Genomic DNA, 23,934 nt, shown 5'->3' with positions numbered 1-23,934 from the left:
CACAGACAAATCAGTTTTCATACCACCTGGAGAGCAAAGAAAAGAAAAGAACACCAAAATGTCCAGCCACACCCCCCCAACACACAACAACGTTTCAGCAAAGATAAATGTATCTAATTCTAAAAACTGTCTTCTATTGAAGACTGTGGTATGCTTCTTATGGTATTATGGCTGTATCTTACATCTCCAAAGGAGATTTAAAGAGGTCAGTGAACAGTGAATCTTTGAACGCACCGCAATGACCGCTGCACTTTGCTGCCCTGTCTCGCCATTTTCACCCAGCTGCAATGAAACTGCTCACTGGATGGTCCAAAACATAACACAATTTGTATTCTATTTTAATTTTACTTTATACTATAACTTGGCATGAAAATAACTGAGCAGCCCTGACTTTTGCTAATAACTTCTCCATAATTATTCATCAGTTTGTGCACCTACATCACAAACTTTCTGAACATATCTTAATCTTAGGGCCCTGTCCCACTGGGGAGAGGATTAATTGCGCATGAATTGTTGTCATCCGCAACAAAAATGGCCAAAAATGACAAATGTCCCAGTATGAATTACAGATATATTAATAATATATTGCGAATATATGATAAACAATCACGGTTATATAATGCATGTAGTGAGGAAACTGATCTGACACACTGAGATTATCACGGCAGTATTACGGGTGTATTATAAATGCATCACGCACGTTACGCGTGCACGCCATCTGCATTGCAGTCATAAAATAAGCACACTCGCTCCTTTCGGCATCACTATTCACACCAACAATACAGCCTCTGGAGCAATTGCTGGACTTGGACAAGTTGATCACAGAGTTAATGTTCTTGTTGTCATGCGAGGGCTAACGGTTCATGGGTTTGGGGAGCGGGTGGGGGGGAAGCCGCTCGGGGTGTGAGTCGGTGTTTTTTTTTTTTTTTGGTTGTTTTTTTTTTTGAGAGTGTCACAGAAAACAGACTTCAGCGTGAGTTGTGGCTTTTTCTCCTTTTGTTGGTGTTAAATAAAAGTCCTGGATTGCAGCAGCTATTACGTCTTTGTGGATTTACACAGCTGGACTGGCACTGACTGGCAGGTATGTCGCTTTCTGCCACATATAATACTTTGGGTTTACGTGACGTGTTTGTTATGCATTCACAGACTGTCCACAAATCAGCTGCAAAGCAGATGTAATAAAAAGGCTTTATTCATGGCCAGTCTGTATGCATTCGCTACAACTTATTTTAGTTTGTGATGTGGACATGATGGGCATGATATATATCTGTTTTACACACTGTCCCAGTCCGCTGCCAAGCCGCAAATCCCCGTCAGTTGCGGATATCAGCGGTTAACGGCAGATATACAGCGCATAGAGTGAGTATGTATTGTGTATAAATTGAGTATATATGGAGTATGTAAGGCGGATATTATCCGCATCCAGATTTTTGAACAGCTCAAAAATCCTGGCTGCGGACATGCGTGCCTCTGCGGATGATCACGGGCGTGTTCGGATGACGGCCGACTCATACAGGCATGTTACATGGATATTGCCGATGTTTGGCGAATATGGGCCAATTTTGTGCACAATCCACACGCATATCCTCCTAAACACCAGTGGGACAAGGCCCTTACCCAGTATCTCAAAATGACCTACGATGCTACTTATACCACCTTTCAACATCTATCACACCAGATTTCAGGCCCTGATTAGGGTTTTTGTGCCCCAAATCAATCATGTGTCAAATATCTACAATGGGAGACCAGCTTTAACCTTTAAAAGTTTTCATGGCTTCATTTTATTTGAGCAAGACAAAGAACTAAATTACCTTTTCAAAGGCCCATTTGTCATGCGTAAATTCTGCATATTTGTTGATAAATGGATCCAGTCTCTCAGGGATAATCGTACTGTGGTTGGAGCAACAATCAGTCAATTTTGCATCAGCTAAGTCACACAGATATTGTTTGAAAAGCTCATTGGAGAGGAAATAAAAAATCCATTAAATCCTCTCACTTTGTGGTTTCAACTGGTTTAGGATCAAAGTTTCCTTCTGAATCCACCGAAGCTTTTTTCTCCGTTTTGGAAGAGTAACTGGCATCAACATAGTCAGGAGGAATTGCTCCAGCTATGGCGCAGAGGCATGGCATGGCAATTTTGAAAATCTCAGCGTCAAATTTCTGAAATTAAAAAAGAAAAAAAAGATTTTACAATTCGACTGTAAACCTCAACACTCCATCCAAATGACTGAATAATTGTCATACATAAAGCTTCACCTTGTGTGCTAGAGACTCGAAGATTCCCCAGAACAGTTTACGAGTCAGATGCAGTTCTTCTTCTGATGCCACTCCAAAGTTGGCCCACCCATTAGGGAGGCAATAATATTTCCAGCACCGCTCATAGTGATTGGTTAAAAGCTTCAACAAATAACCAAATAAATATCATAAATTAAGCAACTGCAATAATAACAGACATACATATATATATATATATATATATATATATATATATATATATAGTGTGAACGCTATACCTTCAGTGGCATTTTGGCATACTCATTAAGAATAGGCACATCGAACACCAGACGTCTTAGCAGGTGCTGAAGCATGGAGGGACGTAAGTGTCTGAGAGAGAAATACAAAAAAAAAAACTTCAGCTTTCCACCTGGTGGCATTAAATGACAAGAAAGTTTGTATGAGGTCAAACCCACTTGCACAAAGCCATGAGGCACTCTTCGATAATGTCTCGTTGGGCCTTTGTGAACGCTCTTCCGCGAGAGAGTCGGTAGATTGTGTGCAACATGGAGTCGATCATTATTGCTCGGTGGTCACTACCAGCAAACAGGGGGGCGCACTTGGTAATGAGTGGCAACACAGCAGAGCACAGGTAGCGATTCAAAGCCAGGGCCATCTCTGTAGTGCTGAAAGCCACCTGTTGGAAATATATTGTGGAGATACAAGGATCACAACCAGCTGTGGTAACATTCCTGCCCCACAGGACTGCAAAGACCACGCAGGAATGTAGTTTATGCACAATAAATGCATACAAAATTATTTGAGACTCACTGTATCAAGAGAGGCTGCAGCTCTCATATCAGGCAAAAAGCCCACCTCAAGCACATGCAGCAGGAAATCCTGGTTATCAATACCATAAACTCTGTCCAGGAAAAGCACCATGGGAGCCTTGTGATCTGGCACGAAACTAGCCGACATCTTTGGCTCTATGACGCTGTTGTCTAAGCATGTCATTTAAAATAAAAGTAAAAGAAAAGAAAGTTTGACAAAAATAGGAGAAACACAAGATCATTACATGAAATAATTTAGATTCAAACCAATAACATGGGTTTAGAAATGTCATTTTCACTGTAAGATTAACACGGTTTCCTGCTTAGTCACCTTTTCCTAAAGTAGGAATCTGAAGAGGAAGGCTGATGACTCCCACCAGATCCTCAATAGGAACCAGAGACCTAAGAATTGCCCTGATCCGCAGTGCCTCACCCTTACCAGCCTGGATCAACTACAAGAGATTAAAAAATGTGGTTAATCTGTAAAACAGTTTCAAAAGTTTGTCTGTTTTGTTGTTGTTTTTTTACATTTTCACGTTTATGGTATAAATGTTGTATCAGGATGCATCAATGCTGATGCCAGTACTGGATGCCATCATACACTGTTATATAATCATATTGTAATTTGACGAATTCCCACCAAACTTGCTGTGTGCATGTAAATTGAGTCCAGATTTGCCCTTAAGGGGTTTGTTGTGGCATAGCTCAAGGTAATTCAGACAAAGGTCAAAATTTGGGTTTATCTGTCTCTTTGTTCTCCCTCTTCTCACAACTCCCTCGGCTGACTGCTACCAAACACAGTAGTATGTAGATGACTGTCAACACCAGAATTGCCCTTAAGGGGTGTGTTTTGGCAAAAGTCAAGGTCACTGGGGTTGAAGGTCAAAATTATGATTGTTTTTATCAAAAACACTTACACACATTCTTACAGTGGGGAAAATAAGTATTTGATCTACTGTCAATTTTGCAAGTTTTCCCACCTACAAAGAATGGAGAGGTCTGTAAGTTTTATCATAGGTACACTTCAACTGTGAGAGACAGAATCTAAAAACAAAATCTACAAAATCACATTGGATGATTTTTAAATAATTCATTCGCATTTTATTGCATGAAATAAATATTTGATTCCTGAGAAAAACAGACCTTAACATTTGGTACAGAAACATTTGTTTTCCATTACAGAGGTCAGACGTTTCCTGTAGTTCTTGACCAAGTTTGCACCCTGCAGCAGGGATTATGGTCCACTCCTTCATACAGATCTTCTCCAAATCTTTCAGGTTTAGAGTTTCAGCTCCCTCCAAAGGTTTTATACTGAGTTCAGGTCTGGAGACTGGCTCGGCCACTCCAGGATCTTGAAATGCTTCTTACGGAGCCCCTCCTTAGTTGCCCTGTCTGTGTGTTTTGGGGTCATTGTCATGCTGGAAGACCCAGCCACGACCCATCTTCAATGCTCTTACTGAGGGAAGGAGGTTGTTTGCCAAAATCTCTCAGTACATGACCCCATCCATCCTGCCTTCAATACGGTGCAGTCATCCTGTCCCCTTGCAGAAAAGCACCCCCAAAAATGATGTTTCCCCCCCCATGCTTCACGGTTGGGACGGTGTTCTTGGGGTTGTTCTCATCCTCCAAACACGGCGAGTGGAGGTGATTCCAAAAAGCTCTATTTTGGTCTCATCTGACAACATGACCTTCTCCCATGCCTCCTCTGGATCATCCAGATGGTCGCTGGTGAACTTCAAACGGGCCTGGACATGTGCTGGCTTAAGCAGGGGGACCTTGCTGCCCTGCAGGATTTTAAACCATGACGGCATCGTGTGTTACTCACGTAATCTTTGTGACCTGTAGCGCCATGGCCTCGATTCGCCTTGATTAAATAAAATATATTAATCCTGTCTCAACAACAAAAACAACTGGAGACAGAGACTGCGTTTCCACCCCCAGTTGAGAAATTCCAAAGTCATCTGGAGATCTTCAGATAAGTTTTGGAGACGTCCACTGATGGTCCAACACTGTTTCGCAGAGGAAAAACAAAGCTGTAATTCAAAGTTCTTCAAAGGGAAGCCCTTCGCCTTTTTAATCAGTAAATTTTCAGTCATTATGAATTACATGACATTATAATGGCTTCACTTCAGAATCTGAGCTTCTCAAGGCCAGCAGAACCCAAACATTTATGATCAAGCTAAGACAGAACCTCTCCTCATCCGGGGGGGGGGGGGCTTCCTCCATGATAACACGTGGTCATAAACTTTGGCTGGACAATCAGCTTTTATCTTGATGTTTAAAGCAAAGGAAAAGACCTTAGGTTTGAAATAAAAATTTAGATCAGTATTTCGTTCATTTATATCTAAAGACTTATAATGTTTGTTTGCATTGATTATTCAAACAAAATGCTTTGCATTTAGTCATTCCATTTATTGATATGTGTTCTTGCCACTGATATGTGTGTGTGACCTTTCCGCATTATCTAAAATGCTGATGTTGAAGTATTCTGTTTATTCAGAGGATGTGTTTAAGTGACGATGAATAATGCATTCATTTGAGTGTCTTAGAATAATAGTATTTCAAATTAATTAATGTGTTTAAATAGTTGAATCATTTGAGTCTGCTCTGAGGACATGAAGTTTCTGTGAGACTGCACACACCATTACACACACCCTATATGGGCGGAGTTTGGTGACATCAGTCCCTCTTTAAGAAGTCAGGACAGAGCCTTGCTTGTCCCTTCCTCTGCCCATTCTGCCTTCTCCACGCTCTTCTCTTTGTCTTTTTGTAACGCTTAGTTTTTATTTTTGGGACCAGGCCCCATTGCTAAGTTAAGCTAAGCTACCACGTGGCATTCGTTCATTCTTTACTTTTGACAGACTTAAAGTTTAACCTGATGCTTTAAGGTGCGTCAAGTCTTTTGAATTCTTAAGAGAACTTCCGAGCTGAGCTTTTCAAATATAGAGTGAATGTACAGAAAAGCGACTTCTCCTTTTCATAATTTTCAATGTTCTTAAAGTTATACTTTTCTAAATTCACTAAGACTTTAATTTGGCTCCAACAATTTTGTTAAGCTACCAGACACCATTTTCAACAAACACCTTCTACCTCTGGGTTCCTGCAAGCTGACAACGGAGCTGATTTCAAACCTGACGGCAAGCAGCTAACCGTCGGAAAGCCAGCCGACACAAGCCCTGGGATCACTTGGGGACACCTCTGAGTTAACCCCTCCGACCCAGGTGAGCTCACACTGCCCAGAGCATGAATATCCACGACAGACGGATTGGACCATCCAAACAACTCTTCAACAGCAGCTAAGTGACCCAGTCAACGGTTCCACAAATTTTGATCGTTGTCTATGGATACAAAGTGGCTAATTTTAATCCTTTGGCTCTTTTTAAAACATGTTCATGCTTGTTTAATGTTTTTCTTAATAACTGAATTCAAAATTCATCACTAAATTCCAATCAGATTTATTTACTTAAAGTTTTAAGCTTTATCTCTTTCTTCCAATGTCTCATGAGTAAGAAAATTGTTTCCATGAATAAACTTATGTTCAATCACTGTCCATAAATGCCAGTAAAATGTTCATTTCTTGTATAAATTGTAAATAAATTGTAAATATCACTTCCTGTTCCGGAGCACAGCGGTGTTTTGCTGTATCTGTTAATTTTGGCTCTCTGTTGGGACTGTTTACACAGAGACTGCTACCTGCTGCTTTGGACTTTGAACTAATAGTCTTTTTCAAGACTTTTTTACTTTTTTACCTTTTTATTTTATTTTTTTTTTACTTTTTTACTTGACTCTACTGGTGGTCGGCTCTCACTGCGGTATTGTATCACTTCTTGTTCCGGAGCACAGCGGTGTTTTTCTGTATCTGTTAGCTGTTTGATCTGCGCAGTTAGATTGATCTAGTTATCTAGATTACGATTTGTTTCCCAGTGTAATCTTTACGTGCCTTAACTAAAGCACTCCTTCTGCTGAATCACCTCTAAATTATTTACACATTATTCGCTTTGCGTGTTTTTAGGAATCCGCTAGCTTAGCGTAGCTACTAGCTCTTAGCCGATTTAGCATGGCGGCTTCTCCTGTCTCTCCCGCACTTTTCTGCTCTGGGTGTGAAATGTTTAGTTATTCCTCGGCCTCCTTTAGCAGTAATGGTACTTGTAATAAGTGTAGCTTATTCGTAGCTTTGGAGGCCAGGCTGGGCGAATTGGAGACTCGGCTCCGCACCGTGGAAAATTCTACAGCTAGCAAGGCCCCTGTAGTCGGTGCGGACCAAGGTAGCTTAGCCGCCGTTAGTTCCCCCCTGGCAGATCCCGAGCAGCCGGGAAAGCAGGCCGACTGGGTGACTGTGAGGAGGAAGCGTAGCCCTAAACAGAAGCCCCGTGTACACCGCCAACCCGTTCACATCTTTAACCGTTTTTCCCCACTCGACGATACACCCGCCGAGGATCAAACTCTGGTTATTGGCGACTCTGTTTTGAGAAATGTGAAGTTAGCGACACCAGCAACCATAGTCAATTGTCTTCCGGGGGCCAGAGCAGGCGACATTGAAGGAAATTTGAAACTGCTGGCTAAGGCTAAGCGTAAATTTGGTAAGATTGTAATTCACGTCGGCAGTAATGACACCCGGTTACGCCAATCGGAGGTCACTAAAATTAACATTGAATCGGTGTGTAACTTTGCAAAAACAATGTCGGACTCTGTAGTTTTCTCTGGGCCCCTCCCCAATCAGACCGGGAGTGACATGTTTAGCCGCATGTTCTCCTTGAATTGCTGGCTGTCTGAGTGGTGTCCAAAAAATGAGGTGGGCTTCATAGATAATTGGCAAAGCTTCTGGGGAAAACCTGGTCTTGTTAGGAGAGACGGCAGCCATCCCACTTTGGATGGAGCAGCTCTCATTTCTAGAAATCTGGCCAATTTTCTTAAATCCTCCAAACCGTGACTATCCAGGGTTGGGACCAGGAAGCAGAGTTGTAGTCTTACACACCTCTCTGCAGCTTCTCTCCCCCTGCCATCCCCTCATTACCCCATCCCCGTAGAGACGGTGTCTGCTCCCAGACTACCAATAACCAGCAAAAATCTATTTAAGCATAAAAATTCAAAAAGAAAAAATAATATAGCACCTTCAACTGCACCACAGACTAAAACAGTTAAATGTGGTCTATTAAACATTAGGTCTCTCTCTTCTAAGTCCCTGTTGGTAAATGATATAATAATTGATCAACATATTGATTTATTCTGCCTAACAGAAACCTGGTTACAGCAGGATGAATATGTTAGTTTAAATGAGTCAACACCCCCGAGTCACACTAACTGTCAGAATGCTCGTAGCACGGGCCGGGGTGGAGGATTAGCAGCAATCTTCCATTCCAGCTTATTAATTAATCCAAAACCCAGACAGAGCTTTAATTCATTTGAAAGCTTGTCTCTTAGTCTTGTCCATCCAAATTGGAAGTCCCAAAAACCAGTTTTATTTGTTATTATCTATCGTCCACCTGGTCGTTACTGTGAGTTTCTCTGTGAATTTTCAGACCTTTTGTCTGACTTAGTGCTTAGCTCAGATAAGATAATTATAGTGGGCGATTTTAACATCCACACAGATGCTGAGAATGACAGCCTCAACACTGCATTTAATCTATTATTAGACTCTATTGGCTTTGCTCAAAAAGTAAATGAGTCCACCCACCACTTTAATCATATCTTAGATCTTGTTCTGACTTATGGTATGGAAATAGAAGACTTAACAGTATTCCCTGATAACTCCCTTCTGTCTGATCATTTCTTAATAACATTTACATTTACTCTGATGGACTACCCAGCAGTGGGGAATAAGTTTCATTACACTAGAAGTCTTTCAGAAAGCGCTGTAACTAGGTTTAAGGATATGATTCCTTCTTTATGTTCTCTAATGCCATATACCAACACAGTGCAGAGTAGCTACCTAAACTCTGTAAGGGAGATAGAGTATCTCGTCAATAGTTTTACATCCTCATTGAAGACAACTTTGGATGCTGTAGCTCCTCTGAAAAAGAGAGCTTTAAATCAGAAGTGTCTGACTCCGTGGTATAACTCACAAACTCGTAGCTTAAAGCAGATAACCCGTAAGTTGGAGAGGAAATGGCGTCTCACTAATTTAGAAGATCTTCACTTAGCCTGGAAAAAGAGTCTGTTGCTCTATAAAAAAGCCCTTCGTAAAGCTAGGACATCTTTCTACTCATCACTAATTGAAGAAAATAAGAACAACCCCAGGTTTCTTTTCAGCACTGTAGCCAGGCTGACAAAGAGTCAGAGCTCTATTGAGCTGAGTATTCCATTAACTTTAACTAGTAATGACTTCATGACTTTCTTTGCTAACAAAATTTTAACTATTAGAGAAAAAATTACTCATAACCATCCCAAAGACGTATCGTTATCTTTGGCTGCTTTCAGTGATGCCGGTATTTGGTTAGACTCTTTCTCTCCGATTGTTCTGTCTGAGTTATTCTCATTAGTTACTTCATCCAAACCATCAACATGTTTATTAGACCCCATTCCTACCAGGCTGCTCAAGGAAGCCCTACCATTATTTAATGCTTCGATCTTAAATATGATCAATCTATCTTTGTTAGTTGGCTATGTACCACAGGCTTTTAAGGTGGCAGTAATTAAACCATTACTTAAAAAGCCATCACTTGACCCAGCTATCTTAGCTAATTATAGGCCAATCTCCAACCTTCCTTTTCTCTCAAAAATTCTTGAAAGGGTAGTTGTAAAACAGCTAACTGATCATCTGCAGAGGAATGGTCTATTTGAAGAGTTTCAGTCAGGTTTTAGAATTCATCATAGTACAGAAACAGCATTAGTGAAGGTTACAAATGATCTTCTTATGGCCTCGGACAGTGGACTCATCTCTGTGCTTGTTCTGTTAGATCTCAGTGCTGCTTTTGATACTGTTGACCATAAAATTTTATTACAGAGATTAGAGCATGCCATAGGTATTAAAGGCACTGCGCTGCGGTGGTTTGAATCATATTTGTCTAATAGATTACAATTTGTTCATGTAAATGGGGAATCTTCTTCACAGACTAAAGTTAATTATGGAGTTCCACAAGGTTCTGTGCTAGGACCAATTTTATTCACTTTATACATGCTTCCCTTAGGCAGTATTATTAGACGGTATTGCTTAAATTTTCATTGTTACGCAGATGATACCCAGCTTTATCTATCCATGAAGCCAGAGGACACACACCAATTAGCTAAACTGCAGGATTGTCTTACAGACATAAAGACATGGATGACCTCTAATTTCCTGCTTTTAAACTCAGATAAAACTGAAGTTATTGTACTTGGCCCCACAAATCTTAGAAACATGGTGTCTAACCAGATCCTTACTCTGGATGGCATTACCCTGACCTCTAGTAATACTGTGAGAAATCTTGGAGTCATTTTTGATCAGGATATGTCATTCAAAGTGCATATTAAACAAATATGTAGGACTGCTTTTTTTGCATTTACGCAATATCTCTAAAATCAGAAAGGTCTTGTCTCAGAGTGATGCTGAAAAACTAATTCATGCATTTATTTCCTCTAGGCTGGACTATTGTAATTCATTATTATCAGGTTGTCCTAAAAGTTCCCTAAAAAGCCTTCAGTTAATTCAAAATGCTGCAGCTAGAGTACTGACGGGGACTAGAAGGAGAGAGCATATCTCACCCATATTGGCCTCTCTTCATTGGCTTCCTGTTAATTCTAGAATAGAATTTAAAATTCTTCTTCTTACTTATAAGGTTTTGAATAATCAGGTCCCATCTTATCTTAGGGACCTCGTAGTACCATATTACCCCAATAGAGCGCTTCGCTCTCAGACTGCAGGCTTACTTGTAGTTCCTAGGGTTTGTAAGAGTAGAATGGGAGGCAGAGCCTTCAGCTTTCAGGCTCCTCTCCTGTGGAACCAGCTCCCAATTCAGATCAGGGAGACAGACACCCTCTCTACTTTTAAGATTAGGCTTAAAACTTTCCTTTTTGCTAAAGCTTATAGTTAGGGCTGGATCAGGTGACCCTGAACCATCCCTTAGTTATGCTGCTATAGACGTAGACTGCTGGGGGGTTCCCATGATGCACTGTTTCTTTTTCTTTTTGCTCTGTATGCACCACTCTGCATTTAATCATTAGTGATCGATCTCTGCTCCCCTCCACAGCATGTCTTTTTCCTGGTTCTCTCCCTCAGCCCCAACCAGTCCCAGCAGAAGACTGCCCCTCCCTGAGCCTGGTTCTGCTGGAGGTTTCTTCCTGTTAAAAGGGAGTTTTTCCTTCCCACTGTAGCCAAGTGCTTGCTCACAGGGGGTCGTTTTGACCGTTGGGGTTTTACATAATTATTGTATGGCCTTGCCTTGCAATATGGAGCGCCTTGGGGCAACTGTTTGTTGTGATTTGGCGCTATATAAAAAAAATTGATTGATTGATTGATACATCTGAGTTGAGCTCTTGCAGCCGGCTGCGCTGCACATTAGGATGTAAATCATAAAAAATGCAGGACACCTCATTTTGGAAAGAAAAAAAAACAACATTTTAGTCTATTGTAGTTTATTGTCTGTATTACAGCATTTGGAAAGAGGTGTCATTTTATTTAAAGTGGCAATTCGTTTTGAAGTTATTAATTCCGACTGGACTCTGTCTCGGCAGAGAGCCGCACGTTTGGAGCTGTGCCGACGGAACGGAGGATGATTCTCGTTTCTTGACTGCAACAAGACAAGAGTCCCAGTTAATGACTTTAATCCACACAAAAGTGACTCCCGATTGACATATTTTAATGGCTTTAAGAGGGGTTAAGAAGCGGACTTGCCGCTTCTGAAGAGCAGCGAATCAAAGAACCAGCGAGCCAGTGGATAAAAGCAGTGCTTCACTGGTTCACGCTTCAAACTGGAGTCGCACTGCAGAAACAGTTAGATATATCATATAGCAGATGAACACACTAATATTTGAGAAGTGAAATGAAGTTTCTTGTATTTACAGAAAGTATGCAATAATTATTTAAACAAAATTAGGCAGGTGCACAAATTTGGGCACCCTTTTCATTTTATTGATTTGAATACATTTAGCACTAATTATTGGAACACAAAATTGGTTTGGTTAGCTCATTGACCCTTGACCTCCTTACACAGGTGAATCCAATCATAAGAAAGGGTATTTAAGGTGGCCATTTGCAAATGTTTCCCCTCTTTGCATCTATTCTAAAGAGTGGCAGTATGGGAGCCTCTAAACAACTCTCAAATCATCTGAAAACAAAGACTGTTCAACATCATGGTTTAGGGGAAGGATACAAAAAGCTATGTCAGAGATTTCAGCTGTCAGTTTCCACTGTGAGGAACATAGTGAGGAAATAGAAGAACACAGGCACAGTACTAGTTAAGGCCTGATGTGGCAGGCCAAAAAAATCTCAGATAAGCTGAAGCGAAGGATGGTGAGAACAGTCATAGTCAACCCACAGACCTGCTCCAAAGCCCTACAACATGAGCTTGCTGTAAGTAAGTAAGTAAGTAAACTTTATTTATATAGCGCTTTTCGCAGACAGGGGTCACAAAGCGCTTTACAAGGTAAAACAATAAAAATATACAGTAAAAATACACACTCAGTACTAAAAAATTATTGGCCTGTTTAAAAAGTAGAGTCTTTAGTTGCTTTCTGAACATCTCAACAGTCTAGGATTCTAGGGATCGCAGGGACAGAGGGAGATCATTCCAGAGACGAGGCGCTACGGCTTTAAAAGATCGGTCTCCTCGAGTTTTAAAGCAGGTTCGAGGAACTATCAACAGGTTCTGACCTGAAGATCTGAGGCTGCGGGCTGAGGTGTAGGGCTGAATCAAGTCAGCAATGTAATCAGGAGCCTGACCATGTAGTGCTCTGAAAGTCAAGACCAAGATTTTAAAATTAATTCTGGAGGCAACAGGGAGCCAGTGGAGGGATTCCAAGATAGGCGTGATGTGGGCTCTCCTGTTGGTGCGGGTCAGAAGCCTCGCAGCAGAGTTCTGGACATACTGCAACCGATTTAGCGCCTTCTTACCCAGGCAAGTGAACAGGCTGTTGCAATAGTCCAACCACGTGGAGACAAAGGCATGGATGATGTTGTGAAAGTGTCGTGACACGGACCCACAACAGGGGGCGTTAATGAACGGACAATGGATAAGCCAAAAAGTAACAATTTAATGTTGTGAATCGCACAACGAAGTACAGACAATAACAATATGGTGGAATGTCAATTTTACACAAGGTGACGTGTGGGCAGGCTCGAAGATAGAAGACGTCTGGCAAGAGAAGAGCCGGATCCCACACAGCTTCCACCACCAACGGATCTGAAGAACACCGGAGCCGCCAAGCCCAGCGCCCCAGGTGGCCACTGTCTTCAGCAGTCAGACCCGGTACTGCTGGCAGAGAACAGAAACAGAACTGATGAGTGTGAGTTCGCACACTCAGTAATCCCACAGTCAGTGTTCAGTTAGGAGGGAGAACCTCCACCTCCAATCACACACTCGTACAGCTCCTGTGAAACCACTTATCTGGTTTGGGGTGTGAGGCGAAGCCGTCGCAGTCCACACCAAACGCCAATACCGCAGATAAGGACACGTCACAGGAAAACGGCTGCAACTGAGATCAGACTATTAGTCAAAGATAAGTCAGCAGAGAAATTACCTGAATGGTAGCTGATTTCTCGGCGAGGAGGTGGAGTTGCAGTCCGGCCTTTATGGTGATGGTGATGAGATGACTGAGTGACAGCTGGTGCTGATGAAGAGTGACAGCTGTCACTCCCAGTGGCTCCGGCGCCCTCTCGTGCTTGAAGCCCGCACTCCAAGCAGGGCGCCATCTGGTGGTGGTGGGCCAGCAGTACCTCCTCTTCAGCGGCCCACACAACAGGACCCCCCCCCCCAACGGGCGCCTCCTGGCGCCCGACCAGGCTTGTCCGGGTGCCGCTGGTAGAAGTCGGCCAGGAGGGCGGGGTCCAGGATGAAGCTCCTCTTCACCCAGGAGCGTTCTTCGGGTCCATACCCCTCCCAGTCCAGCAAATACTGGAAACCCCGGCCCTTTCGACGGACGTCCAGGAGCCTGCGCACGGTCCAGGCAGGCTCTCCATCTATGATCCGGGCAGGAGGCGGCGCCGGTCCGGGGGTGCAGAGAGCTGATGTGTGGTAGGGTTTGAGCCGTGAAACATGGAACACTGGATGAATCCGCAGTGAAGCTGAAGCTACCAGCTTCACTGCGGCCGGACTGAGGACTTTGAGGATGGTAAAGGGTCCTATGTACCTGTCCTTGAGCTTCTGGGATTCCACCTGCAGGGGGATGTCCTTTGTGGAAAGCCAAACCTCCTGCCCGGGCTGGTATGCAGGGGCCGTGGAACGCCGACGGTCTGCATGGGCCTTAGCCCTCGTCCGGGCTCTGAGCAGGGCAGAGCGGGCGGTACGCCACACCCGACGGCACTTCCTCAGATGGGCCTGGACCGAGGGCACCCCGACCTCTCCCTCCACTAGCGGAAACAATGGGGGCTGGTACCCCAAACACACCTCAAACGGGGAGATGAAACTTGGCAATTATGAGCGTACTCGATCCAGGCCAGATGGTCACTCCAGGCCGTCGGGTGCGCGGAGGTCACGCAGCGGAGGACCTGCTCCAGTTCCTGGTTCATCCGCTCTGCCTGCCCGTTCGTCTGGGGGTGGTACCCAGATGAGAGATTTATGGTGGCCCCCAGTTCCCTGCAGAAACTCCTCCAGACCTGGGAGGAGAACTGAGGACCACGATCCAAGACAATGTCCGATGGAATCCCATGCAGACGCACGACATGGTGGACCAGGAGGTCTGCAGTCTCCTGGGCCGTCGGGAGCTTCGGGAGGGCCACGAAGCCCTGGTGGGACGTATAATTTGTCCTTCGGACCTGTCCCCGGGTCCAGGCTCCGTGTCAGGGCCTCCCGGACGGTCTTCTCCACGTCCCAGGTAAGGGTGGCCACGACAGTGGACTCGGGGATGATGGTTTCAGGGGGGTCTGACAGCTCGGTCTTGACCTCCTCTTCATGCACCCGGGACAGGGCGTCAGATCGTTGTTTTTTTGTCCCGGGGTGGTAGGTGATCCGGAAGTCAAAACGCCCGAAGATCAGCGACCAGCGGGCTTGCCTGGGGTTCAGACGGTCTGTGAAAACCGTAAATGGTACCGATGCTCCCTCCAACAGATGTCTCCACTCCTCAAGAGCCTCCTTCACCGCAAGGAGTTCCCGATTGCCGACGTCATAGTTCCGTTCAGGTGGGGTCAACCTGCGGGAAAAGTAGGCACATGGATGGAGAACCTTGTCGGACTCCCCGCTCTGGGATAGCACGGCTCCTATCCCTGAGTCAGAGGCGTCCACTTCAACTACGAACTGGCGATTGGGATCGGGCTGCACCAGAACCGGTGCAATCGAGAACCGGCGTTTTAACTCCCTAAACGCGGCTTCGCACCTATCCGACCAGGTGAAGGGGACTTTTGTGGAGGTCAGGGCTGTCAGGGGGCTAACTACCTGACTGTAGCCCTTGATGAACCTCCGGTAGAAATTTGCAAAACCAAGGAACTGTTGTAGTTTCCTATGGTTTTTGTTGGTTGGGGCCAATCTCTCACCGCCGCAACCTTGGCCGGATCAGGGGCGACGGAGTTGGAGGAGATTATGAACCCCAGGAAGGACAAAGAAGTGCAGTGGAACTCGCACTTCTTGCCCTTCACAAACAGCCGGTTCTCCAACAACCGCTGTAGGACCTGACGTACATGCTTGACATGGGTCTCAGGATCCGGAGAAAAGATGAGTATATCGTCTAGATATACGAAGACAAACCGATGCAGGAAGTCCCGCAAGACGTCATTAACCAACGCTTGGAACGTCGCGGGCGCATTGGTGAGGCCGAACGGCATGACCAGGTACTCAAAGTGACCTAACGGGGTGTTAAATGCCGTCTTCCACTCGTCTCCCTCCCGGATCCAAACCAGGTGATAAGCATTCCTAAGATCCAATTTTGTGAAAATTTGGGCTCCATGCAGGGGCGTGAACACTGAATCCAACAGGGGTAACGGGTATCAGTTGTGAACCGTGATCTCATTCAGCCCTCGGTAATCAATGCATGGACGGAGTCTGCCGTCCTTCTTGCCCACAAAAAAGAAACCAGCACCCATCGGAGAGGTGGAGTTCCGGATCACCCCGGCAGCTAACGAGTGCCGGATGTAGGTCTCCATTGATTCGCATTCCGGACGTAAGAGGTTGTACAGCCTGCTGGACAGGTACTCAGCGCCCGGTATCAAATCAATGGCACAATCGTACGGACGGTGCGGGGGCAGCGTGAGTGCCAGATCCTTGCTGAAGACGTCAGCAAGGTCATGGTACTCGGCTGGCACCGCCGCCAGATTGGGGGCGACTAAAACCTCCTCCTTAGCTGTCACACCGGGTGGAACCGAGGATCCTAAACACTCCCGGTGGCAGGTTTCGCTCCACTGAACCACAACCCCAGATGGCCAATCAATCCGGGGATTGTGTTTTAACACCCATGGAAAACCCAAAATCACTCGGGAGGTAGAAGGTGTTACATAAAACACAATCTCCTCCCTGTGATTCCCAGACACCACCAATGTCACTGGCTGTGTCTGGTGTGTGATTAGTGGAAGAAAGGTGCCATCTAGTGCCCGCACCGACAATGGTGACGGTAAGGCCACTAGAGGGAGCCCAACCTCCTTTGCCCATCTGCTATCCAGCAGATTCCCCTCTGACCCCGTGTCCACCAGTGCTGGGGCGTGAAGGGTTAGATCCCCACTCAGGATCGTGACTGGGATACGTGCAGATTGTCGGGGTCTCCCCGCGTGGGTGTTGTGACCCACCCTTAGCCCAGTCTCTAAGGACGAGTGCTGCTGTTTTGACTGTTTGGGGCATTCTCTCTGTGTGTGCTCGGTTGAGCTGCAGAGAAAACACTCTCCACGGATCAGCCTCCTTTGTCTCTGATCTGATCACTTTTTGGCTCTGCTCATTTCCATAGCAACGTCAGCAGGGGGAGCTGTCGTCACGTGGAGAGCCCTGGCTGTGGAGCGTGAGGAAGTTGGCTCCCTTTCGGACCCGGGAGGAAGAGGGACGGCTTGTGCCTGACCACGCCCTTCGTCTCGCTCCCGTCGGTGTTCTGTTAATCGGTTGTCTAACCGTATAACCAGGTCGATAAGCCCGTCTAAATCCCACGGCTCGTCCTTCGCCACCAGGTGCTCCTTAAGGACCAGAGACAGTCCGTTTACAAAGGCGGCGCGGAGCGCAACAGCATTCCAGCCGGCTCGCGCTGCCGCGATGCGGAAGTCGACTGCATACTTCGCTGCGCTCCGACACCCCTGTCGTATCGACAGCAGCACGCTTGAAGCGGTCTTGCCTCTATGAGGGTGGTCAAACACCTGTCGGAACTCCCTCACACTCCCCCTGATAGGAGCCGTGAATTCTGTTCCCAGAGTGCCGTAGCCCAGGCGCGTGCCTCTCCTCGAAGCAAATTTCTAACGTAAGCCAACCGGCTAGCGTCTGACGCGTACATGACGGGACGCTGTGAAAAGACGAGCGAGCACTGCATCAAGAAGTCCACGCACGTCTCCACACAGCCTCCGTATGGCTCCGGAGGGCTTATGTATGCTTCAGGGGAAGGTGGGGGGCTTCGTTGAATGACCAGTGGAATGTCTGTCTCTGGCATTCGGTCAGCAGGAGGAGGTGCTGCAGCAGCGCCCTGAGCATGCGCTTCCACCTGGGCGGTGAGAGCCTCCATCCTTCGATTGAGAATGATGCTCTGCTCGGTAACTAAGTCCAACCGAGCAGTAAAAGCGGTTAAGATGTGCTGCAGCTCACCTAACACGCCTCCTGCTGGCGCCTGTGCACCTCGCTCTTCCATTGGCTGTTCAAGCGATGGTTGACGCCCCTCGGGATCCATGACGCTGGCCGAGAAATCCTGTTGTGAAAGTGTCGTGACACGGACCCACAACAGTGGGCGTTAATGAATGGACAATGGATAAGCCAAAAAGTAACAATTTAATGTTGTGAATCGCACAACGAAGTACAGACAATAACAATATGGTGGAATGTCAATTTTACACAAGGTGACGTGTGGGCAGGCTCGAAGATAGAAGACGTCTGGTGAGAGAAGAGCCGGATCCCACACAGCTTCCACCACCAACGGATCTGAAGAACACCGGAGCCGCCAAGCCCTGCGCCCCAGGTGGCCACTGTCTTCAGCAGACAGACCCAGTACTGCTGGCAGAGAACAGAAACAGAACTGATGAGTGTGAGGGGAAGGACATACAACTGAAACAACAGTGGCCCCAAAACAGGACCTTGCGGGACACCATACTGTAAGGCTGCTGTTTTCAATAGTTTATGGCCAGCCATCACACTAAAGGTCCTCTCCTCCAAGTATGCTGCATATAGTGTCTCTGTGCATCGTTCAACTATACAGCGCACTTTGCACAAAGAGATGCTGTATGATGATGTAATGCAGAGGAAGCCTTTTCTGCGTACACGCCACAAACAGAGTCGCTTGAGGTATGCTAAAGCACATTTGGACAAGCCAGCTTCATTTTGGAATAAAGTGATGTGAAAAGAAAAAAGAACACAGCATTCCAAGAAAAACGCTTGCTACCTTCAGTAAAATTTGGAGGTGGTTCCATCATGCTGTGGGGCTGTGGTGCCAGTGCAGATACTTGGAATCTTGTTAAAGTTGAGGGTCACATGGATTCCAGTCAATATCAGCAGATTCTTGAGAACAATGTTCAAGAATCAGTGACAAAGTTGAATTTGTGCCGGGGCTGGATCTTTCAACAAGAAAACAACACTAAACACTGCTCAAAATCTACTAAGGCATTCATGCAGAGGAACAAGTACAATGTTCTGGAATGGCCATCTCAGTCCCCAGACCTGAATATTATTGAAAATCTGTGGTGTGATTTTAAGTGGGCTGTCCAAGCTAGGAAACCAACAAACCTGACTGAACTGGGGATGTTTTGCAAAGAAGAATGGTCCAAAATACCTTCAACCAGAATCCACACTATATAGGAAGCATTTAGAGGCTGATATTTCTGCAAAATAAGGATCTACTAAATACTTTTTTCTGTTGGGGTGCCCAAATTTATGCACCTGCCTAATTTTGTTTAAATAATTATTGCACACTTTCTGTAAATACTAGAAACTTCCTTTCACTTCTCAAATATCAGTGTCTTCGTCTGGTATATGATATATTTTACTTAAATTGCTGATCCAAACAACCAATGGTTTATAAAGAAAAATCATGGAAATCATTAGAGGTGCCAAAACTTTTACATACCACTGTAAATGTATCAGTTCACCGCAGCAACACAACATATTAGGCAGCTTACATGCATCTCTGGAGCGCAACGTCCCAGTAAGTCAATAAGGGCAGAGTAGAAGGACATTATGGCATTTCCCAGGTGCACCCTGTTCTCCTCATGCTGCTCCTCTCCTCCAAACCTATGAGGAAAGTATCGTAAATGTTTCTGCTGGAGTAACACTAATGTGGGCAGGGATAATACTTGGAACTTCATTCTTCTTCAGAGGAGGCCTAAACTATCTTACATTGGGAAGCGTCTGTCTTTTTTAATACTTGGGCCATCCCTTGCAGGGTCCTCTGATATTTTGATTGCCTCTTCTACTGCAGCCAGCAGACCATTACCACCTTCCCCTCTCAGTGCTGGACCAAAGCACTCAGGCCTGCGAATGAGGAGGCGCACTACCACATTGGCATTCTCTTCAACACTCTCACCTACAGGAGGCAAAATAACAAGCTTTGATATTAATGGGGATGCAAAAAACACACTGTGGAGGGACAAGGATTAAATATTGCACAGTGTAGCTAATTAAAAATCAGACCATTAACAAATACAGCAAAACGGAGGAAGTCAAGGTATTTCTCTCCACCACAAGGATTCCAGCCAATGTCAGGGTATCCCTTAGACAGGAGTATCGGACAGCTCTGAAGTCCACATCCAGCCAAATATTTCACCACCTATAAGAAAACCAGCATTTTGAAGCATAAACAATTTTGCATGGCATCTTTTTTTCATGTATTTTTATTTTTACCATTTCGAGGTCCTGCTCTTGTAGCGCTAATGCTAGCTCATTGTTGTCAATACAAGAGGCTGCGGCCACATCCAAAGGGGTGGAGCCACGCATCCCTGAAAAATAACACAATGTCCAGCTCTGTCACAGTTCATATATACATCATCAGGAAAAATGTGGTGGAACCCGATAATTATCCTCACCAAGGCCGATGCCACTGTTCTGCAGAAGGTAGCTGAGGTGGTCAAACATAGAACGTTGATTTTGTCGACTGATACGACAAAAGTAGCACAGAAAACGGCAACAGTTTGTTACCACACGAGGGAATCTGATTTCCTGTTGTCAGAAAAATATGTTTTGAATGCAAAGCTAAGTAACACATTACAGGCTCTATCTTGATAGTATACAGTGATGTGAAGACATTTGTCCACCATTAAGCTCTTGCTTGTTTGAATTTATGACTTCAAAAATTTTTAAAAAGAAAAAAAAAAAAATCAGGCTTTTTATATTAAAATTTCTAAAATGATACCCAGTCCTTCAGATTCACAGTGAAAAGTAATCTCTACATCATGACTTAAAATAAATAATAAGTGCACCCTTTGGTATAACACATGAAAATCATTACTTTCACATCTAGTCTTCTTCATACAAATCAGGGGATGGATATATGCACATTTTCAAGACACTGATTATGTCTTGGACTTCATTTACCTCAGTTATTAAGAAATACAAACAGTATTTTACTGTTTGGTAAATCTGTCCAGAGGCAACAATTCCCCCCAAAAAAAAAAAAAAAAAACAACAACAAAAAAACTGAGTGACTCTGCAAGAAGGTGACTAGTGAGGAAAGCCAAAAAGATGACAAGACAACAGGCTTCTGTGTCTGCAACTGGAGAAATTGCGAATAGGGCAAGTTTTACATTTTGCTTCATCACTCACAGCTTCATAATGGAGTTGCACAGAGAAGGATTTTCATACAACAAAACAGATCAAATCTAGGCTTGTGTCTCTCAAAGTGCCCTCTGGCAAACTATAGCTGAGCTTTCAATTCTTCTTTTTATGAAAATGCCTCTTCATACTATTTCATGATGAAGCTGTATAACTGATCAGCTTCACTGTGGGTACATGCAGAGTGCATGTGTGTCATGAACCCCCCGATGTAAGGTGTATCTGAATATTGCACTCTATAGATAACAGCAACAAACTTGACTTTACGCCCAATTTTGGTGACCTATTGCATAACCACTCACTGCTTACTTAAAAGAGCAATGCTCCAACACTGTGCCTGACCACACCTCATTTTAAGACCAACGGTCACACAATGACTCACCAATGAACAGACATGCATTTGCAGTTTATAGGTCATGGGCACTTGGTGTAAAAATGACAACTACAGTGCAACCAGAAAGTATTCACAGTGCTTCACTTTTTTCCACATTTTGCTGTTACAGCCTTATTCCAAAATGGAGTAAATTCTTTTTCCCCTCAAAATTCTACTCACAACACCCCATTTTCAGATCTCTCCAGAGGTCTGGGCTCTGACTGGGCCACTCAAGGACATTCACAGTGTTGTCCTGAAGCCACTCCTTTGATATCCTGGTTGTGTGTTTAGGGTCATTGTCCTGCTGCAAGATGAACCGTTGCCCCAGTCTGAGGTCAAGAGCACTCTGGAGCAGGTTTTCATCCAGGATGTCTCTGTACATTGCTGCATTCATCTTTCCCTCAAACCTGACTAGTCTCCCAGTTCCTGCCGCTGAAAAACATCCCCACAGCATGATGCTGCCACCACCATGCTTCACTGTCAGAATGGTGCCTAGTTTCCTCCAAACATGACACCTGGCACTCATGCCACAGAGTTCAATCTTTGTCTCATCAAACCAAAGAATTTTATTTCTCATGGTCTGAGAGTCCTTTAGGTGCCTTTTTTTTTCGCAAACTCCAGATGGGCTTCCATGTGCATTTTACTCAGGAGTGGCTTCTGTTTGACCACTCTACCATACAGTCCTGATTGGTGGATTGCTGAAGAGATGGTTGTCCTTCTGGAAGGTTCTCCTCTCTCCACAGATCAATGCTGGAGCTCTGACAGAGTGACCATTGGGTTCTTGGTCACCTCCCTGACTAAGGCCCTTCTCCCCTGATTTCTCAGTTTAGACGGGCAATCACCTTTAGGAAGAGTCCTGGTGGATCTGAACTTCTTCCATTTATGGATGATGGAGGTCACTGTGCTCATTGTGACCTTCAAAGCAGCAGAAATGTTTGTGTACCCTTCCCCAGATTTGTGCCTCAAGACAATCCTGTCTCAGAGGTCTACAGACAATGCCTTTGACTTCATGCTTGATTTGTGCTCTGACATTCACTGGCAACTGTGGGACCTCAAGGGACATCTCAAGGATGATCAGTGGAAAGAGGATGCACCTGAGCTCAATTTTGAGCTTCATGAAAAAGCCTGTGAATAGTTATGTACACATAATTTCTTAGTTTTTTTTTATTTTAATAAATTTGCAAAAATCTAAAAAAAAAAAAAAACACCTTTTATAACATTGTCATTATGGGGTATTGTGTGTTGAATTTTGAAGAAAAAAAATTAATTTCATCCACTGTGGAATAAGTCTGTAACATAACAAAATGTGGGAAAAGTGAAGTACTGTGAATACTTTTCCAGATGCACTACATAATGGAGTAGGGTAAACTGAACTATGTACCTTTGAGTCACCGCCACCAAGTACATTAACCATGACTTCCATAACAGTTTCATGCATCCCGAGAGCTCGCATCAAGTTGGGATGCTGATAGAACACTTTATTACTCATGATGTTCCTGAAAAGTCAAAACAAAAAAATCAGCATATAATTACTGACATGATTCAATTCAGCGAAAACGTGAAAAGTGATACCAACCCGATGCTTTGAATCATGAGTCTCTCCTCTTCTGGACCCATTTGGACAATAAGCAGTGAGCGGATCTGTCCCAAACATTCCAACAGATCCATTGTGTCCTGAGTTGACACTGCATTGATTGTGTAGGCTTTGGGCAAGGCACGAATAAGCTCACCCAACCCATCATACTGCCTGTGAAGGAGGCTGAACATCATACGCACCAACTCAGGGTTCTGGATAAATGACTCCTGGGCCCAGTGGATCATAGTATGAGAAACCAACTCTTGCAAAGTGCCTGAACAAGAAACAATAAAAATAAATAATAATACATAAAATGGTATGAGTTATAGAGTTACTTTATTTATTTATTTATTTATTTATTACCTTCCACAAACCTTCTAATTCTCATGCATTACATTTTAAAATGTAAAAAGCTAAATAATATCTGGGCTTTCACTATTTCAGATTCTTTTTTTCCTATTTATATTGATGCATACTGTAACAGAAACCTGACCATGGCCATGAAGATAAAGGTCTACCAATCCTACATCCTTAGTACCATCCTTTATGGAAGCAAAACATGAGCAACATACGGATGTCAAGAGAATAGACTAAATGTTTTTCACACATCTTAGAAGAATGCTGGCCATCAAATAGACAAGATCTCCAAGATGTATACAATCAATCAGGACAAGTCCACAACCATCTTCTTTATGCTTTCTGAGGGCCGACTGCAATGGCTAGGACATGTAAGATGCACGGTAGTTGGCCGTTTCCCCAAGGACCCTCTGTACAGACAATTGAACATGGGAAGGAGTCAAGAGGCCACCCAGTACTCCATTACAAGGACACCTACAAAAGGGACCTCAGATCTACACACATTGACCTGGAGACATGGGAAGAGGCAGCCACAAACCAGTCACGCTGAAGACAACAAGAACTGCATGAAGCAAGCCGAGG

General features: G+C 44.4%; 1 protein-coding gene across 1 annotated transcript in view; it reads right to left on the bottom strand.

The window, feature by feature from the left end:
* The window catches only part of LOC117517961 (ryanodine receptor 1-like), a 200,213-nt gene that overhangs the window by 108,420 nt on the left and 67,859 nt on the right, over nt 1–23,934 (bottom strand). Inside the window, exons 41-54 of the mRNA XM_034179082.1 lie at nt 22,996–23,269; nt 22,801–22,915; nt 20,302–20,434; nt 20,120–20,214; nt 19,910–20,045; nt 19,616–19,802; nt 19,399–19,510; nt 3,376–3,496; nt 3,046–3,215; nt 2,691–2,911; nt 2,514–2,604; nt 2,257–2,397; nt 1,997–2,160; nt 1,812–1,890 (exon numbers count right to left, since the gene is read on the bottom strand). Coding sequence (XP_034034973.1) covers nt 1,812–1,890; nt 1,997–2,160; nt 2,257–2,397; nt 2,514–2,604; nt 2,691–2,911; nt 3,046–3,215; nt 3,376–3,496; nt 19,399–19,510; nt 19,616–19,802; nt 19,910–20,045; nt 20,120–20,214; nt 20,302–20,434; nt 22,801–22,915; nt 22,996–23,269 — 2,039 coding nt within the window. The remainder of the gene's footprint in view (nt 1–1,811; nt 1,891–1,996; nt 2,161–2,256; nt 2,398–2,513; nt 2,605–2,690; nt 2,912–3,045; nt 3,216–3,375; nt 3,497–19,398; nt 19,511–19,615; nt 19,803–19,909; nt 20,046–20,119; nt 20,215–20,301; nt 20,435–22,800; nt 22,916–22,995; nt 23,270–23,934) is intronic.

The sequence above is a fragment of the Thalassophryne amazonica genome, chromosome 9 (genome assembly GCF_902500255.1).
Source record: "Thalassophryne amazonica chromosome 9, fThaAma1.1, whole genome shotgun sequence".
In the NCBI taxonomy this organism is placed as follows: Eukaryota; Metazoa; Chordata; class Actinopteri; order Batrachoidiformes; family Batrachoididae; genus Thalassophryne; species Thalassophryne amazonica.
Note: the sequence above shows the minus strand (reverse complement) of the source record. Positions and strands in the feature narration are given on the sequence as shown.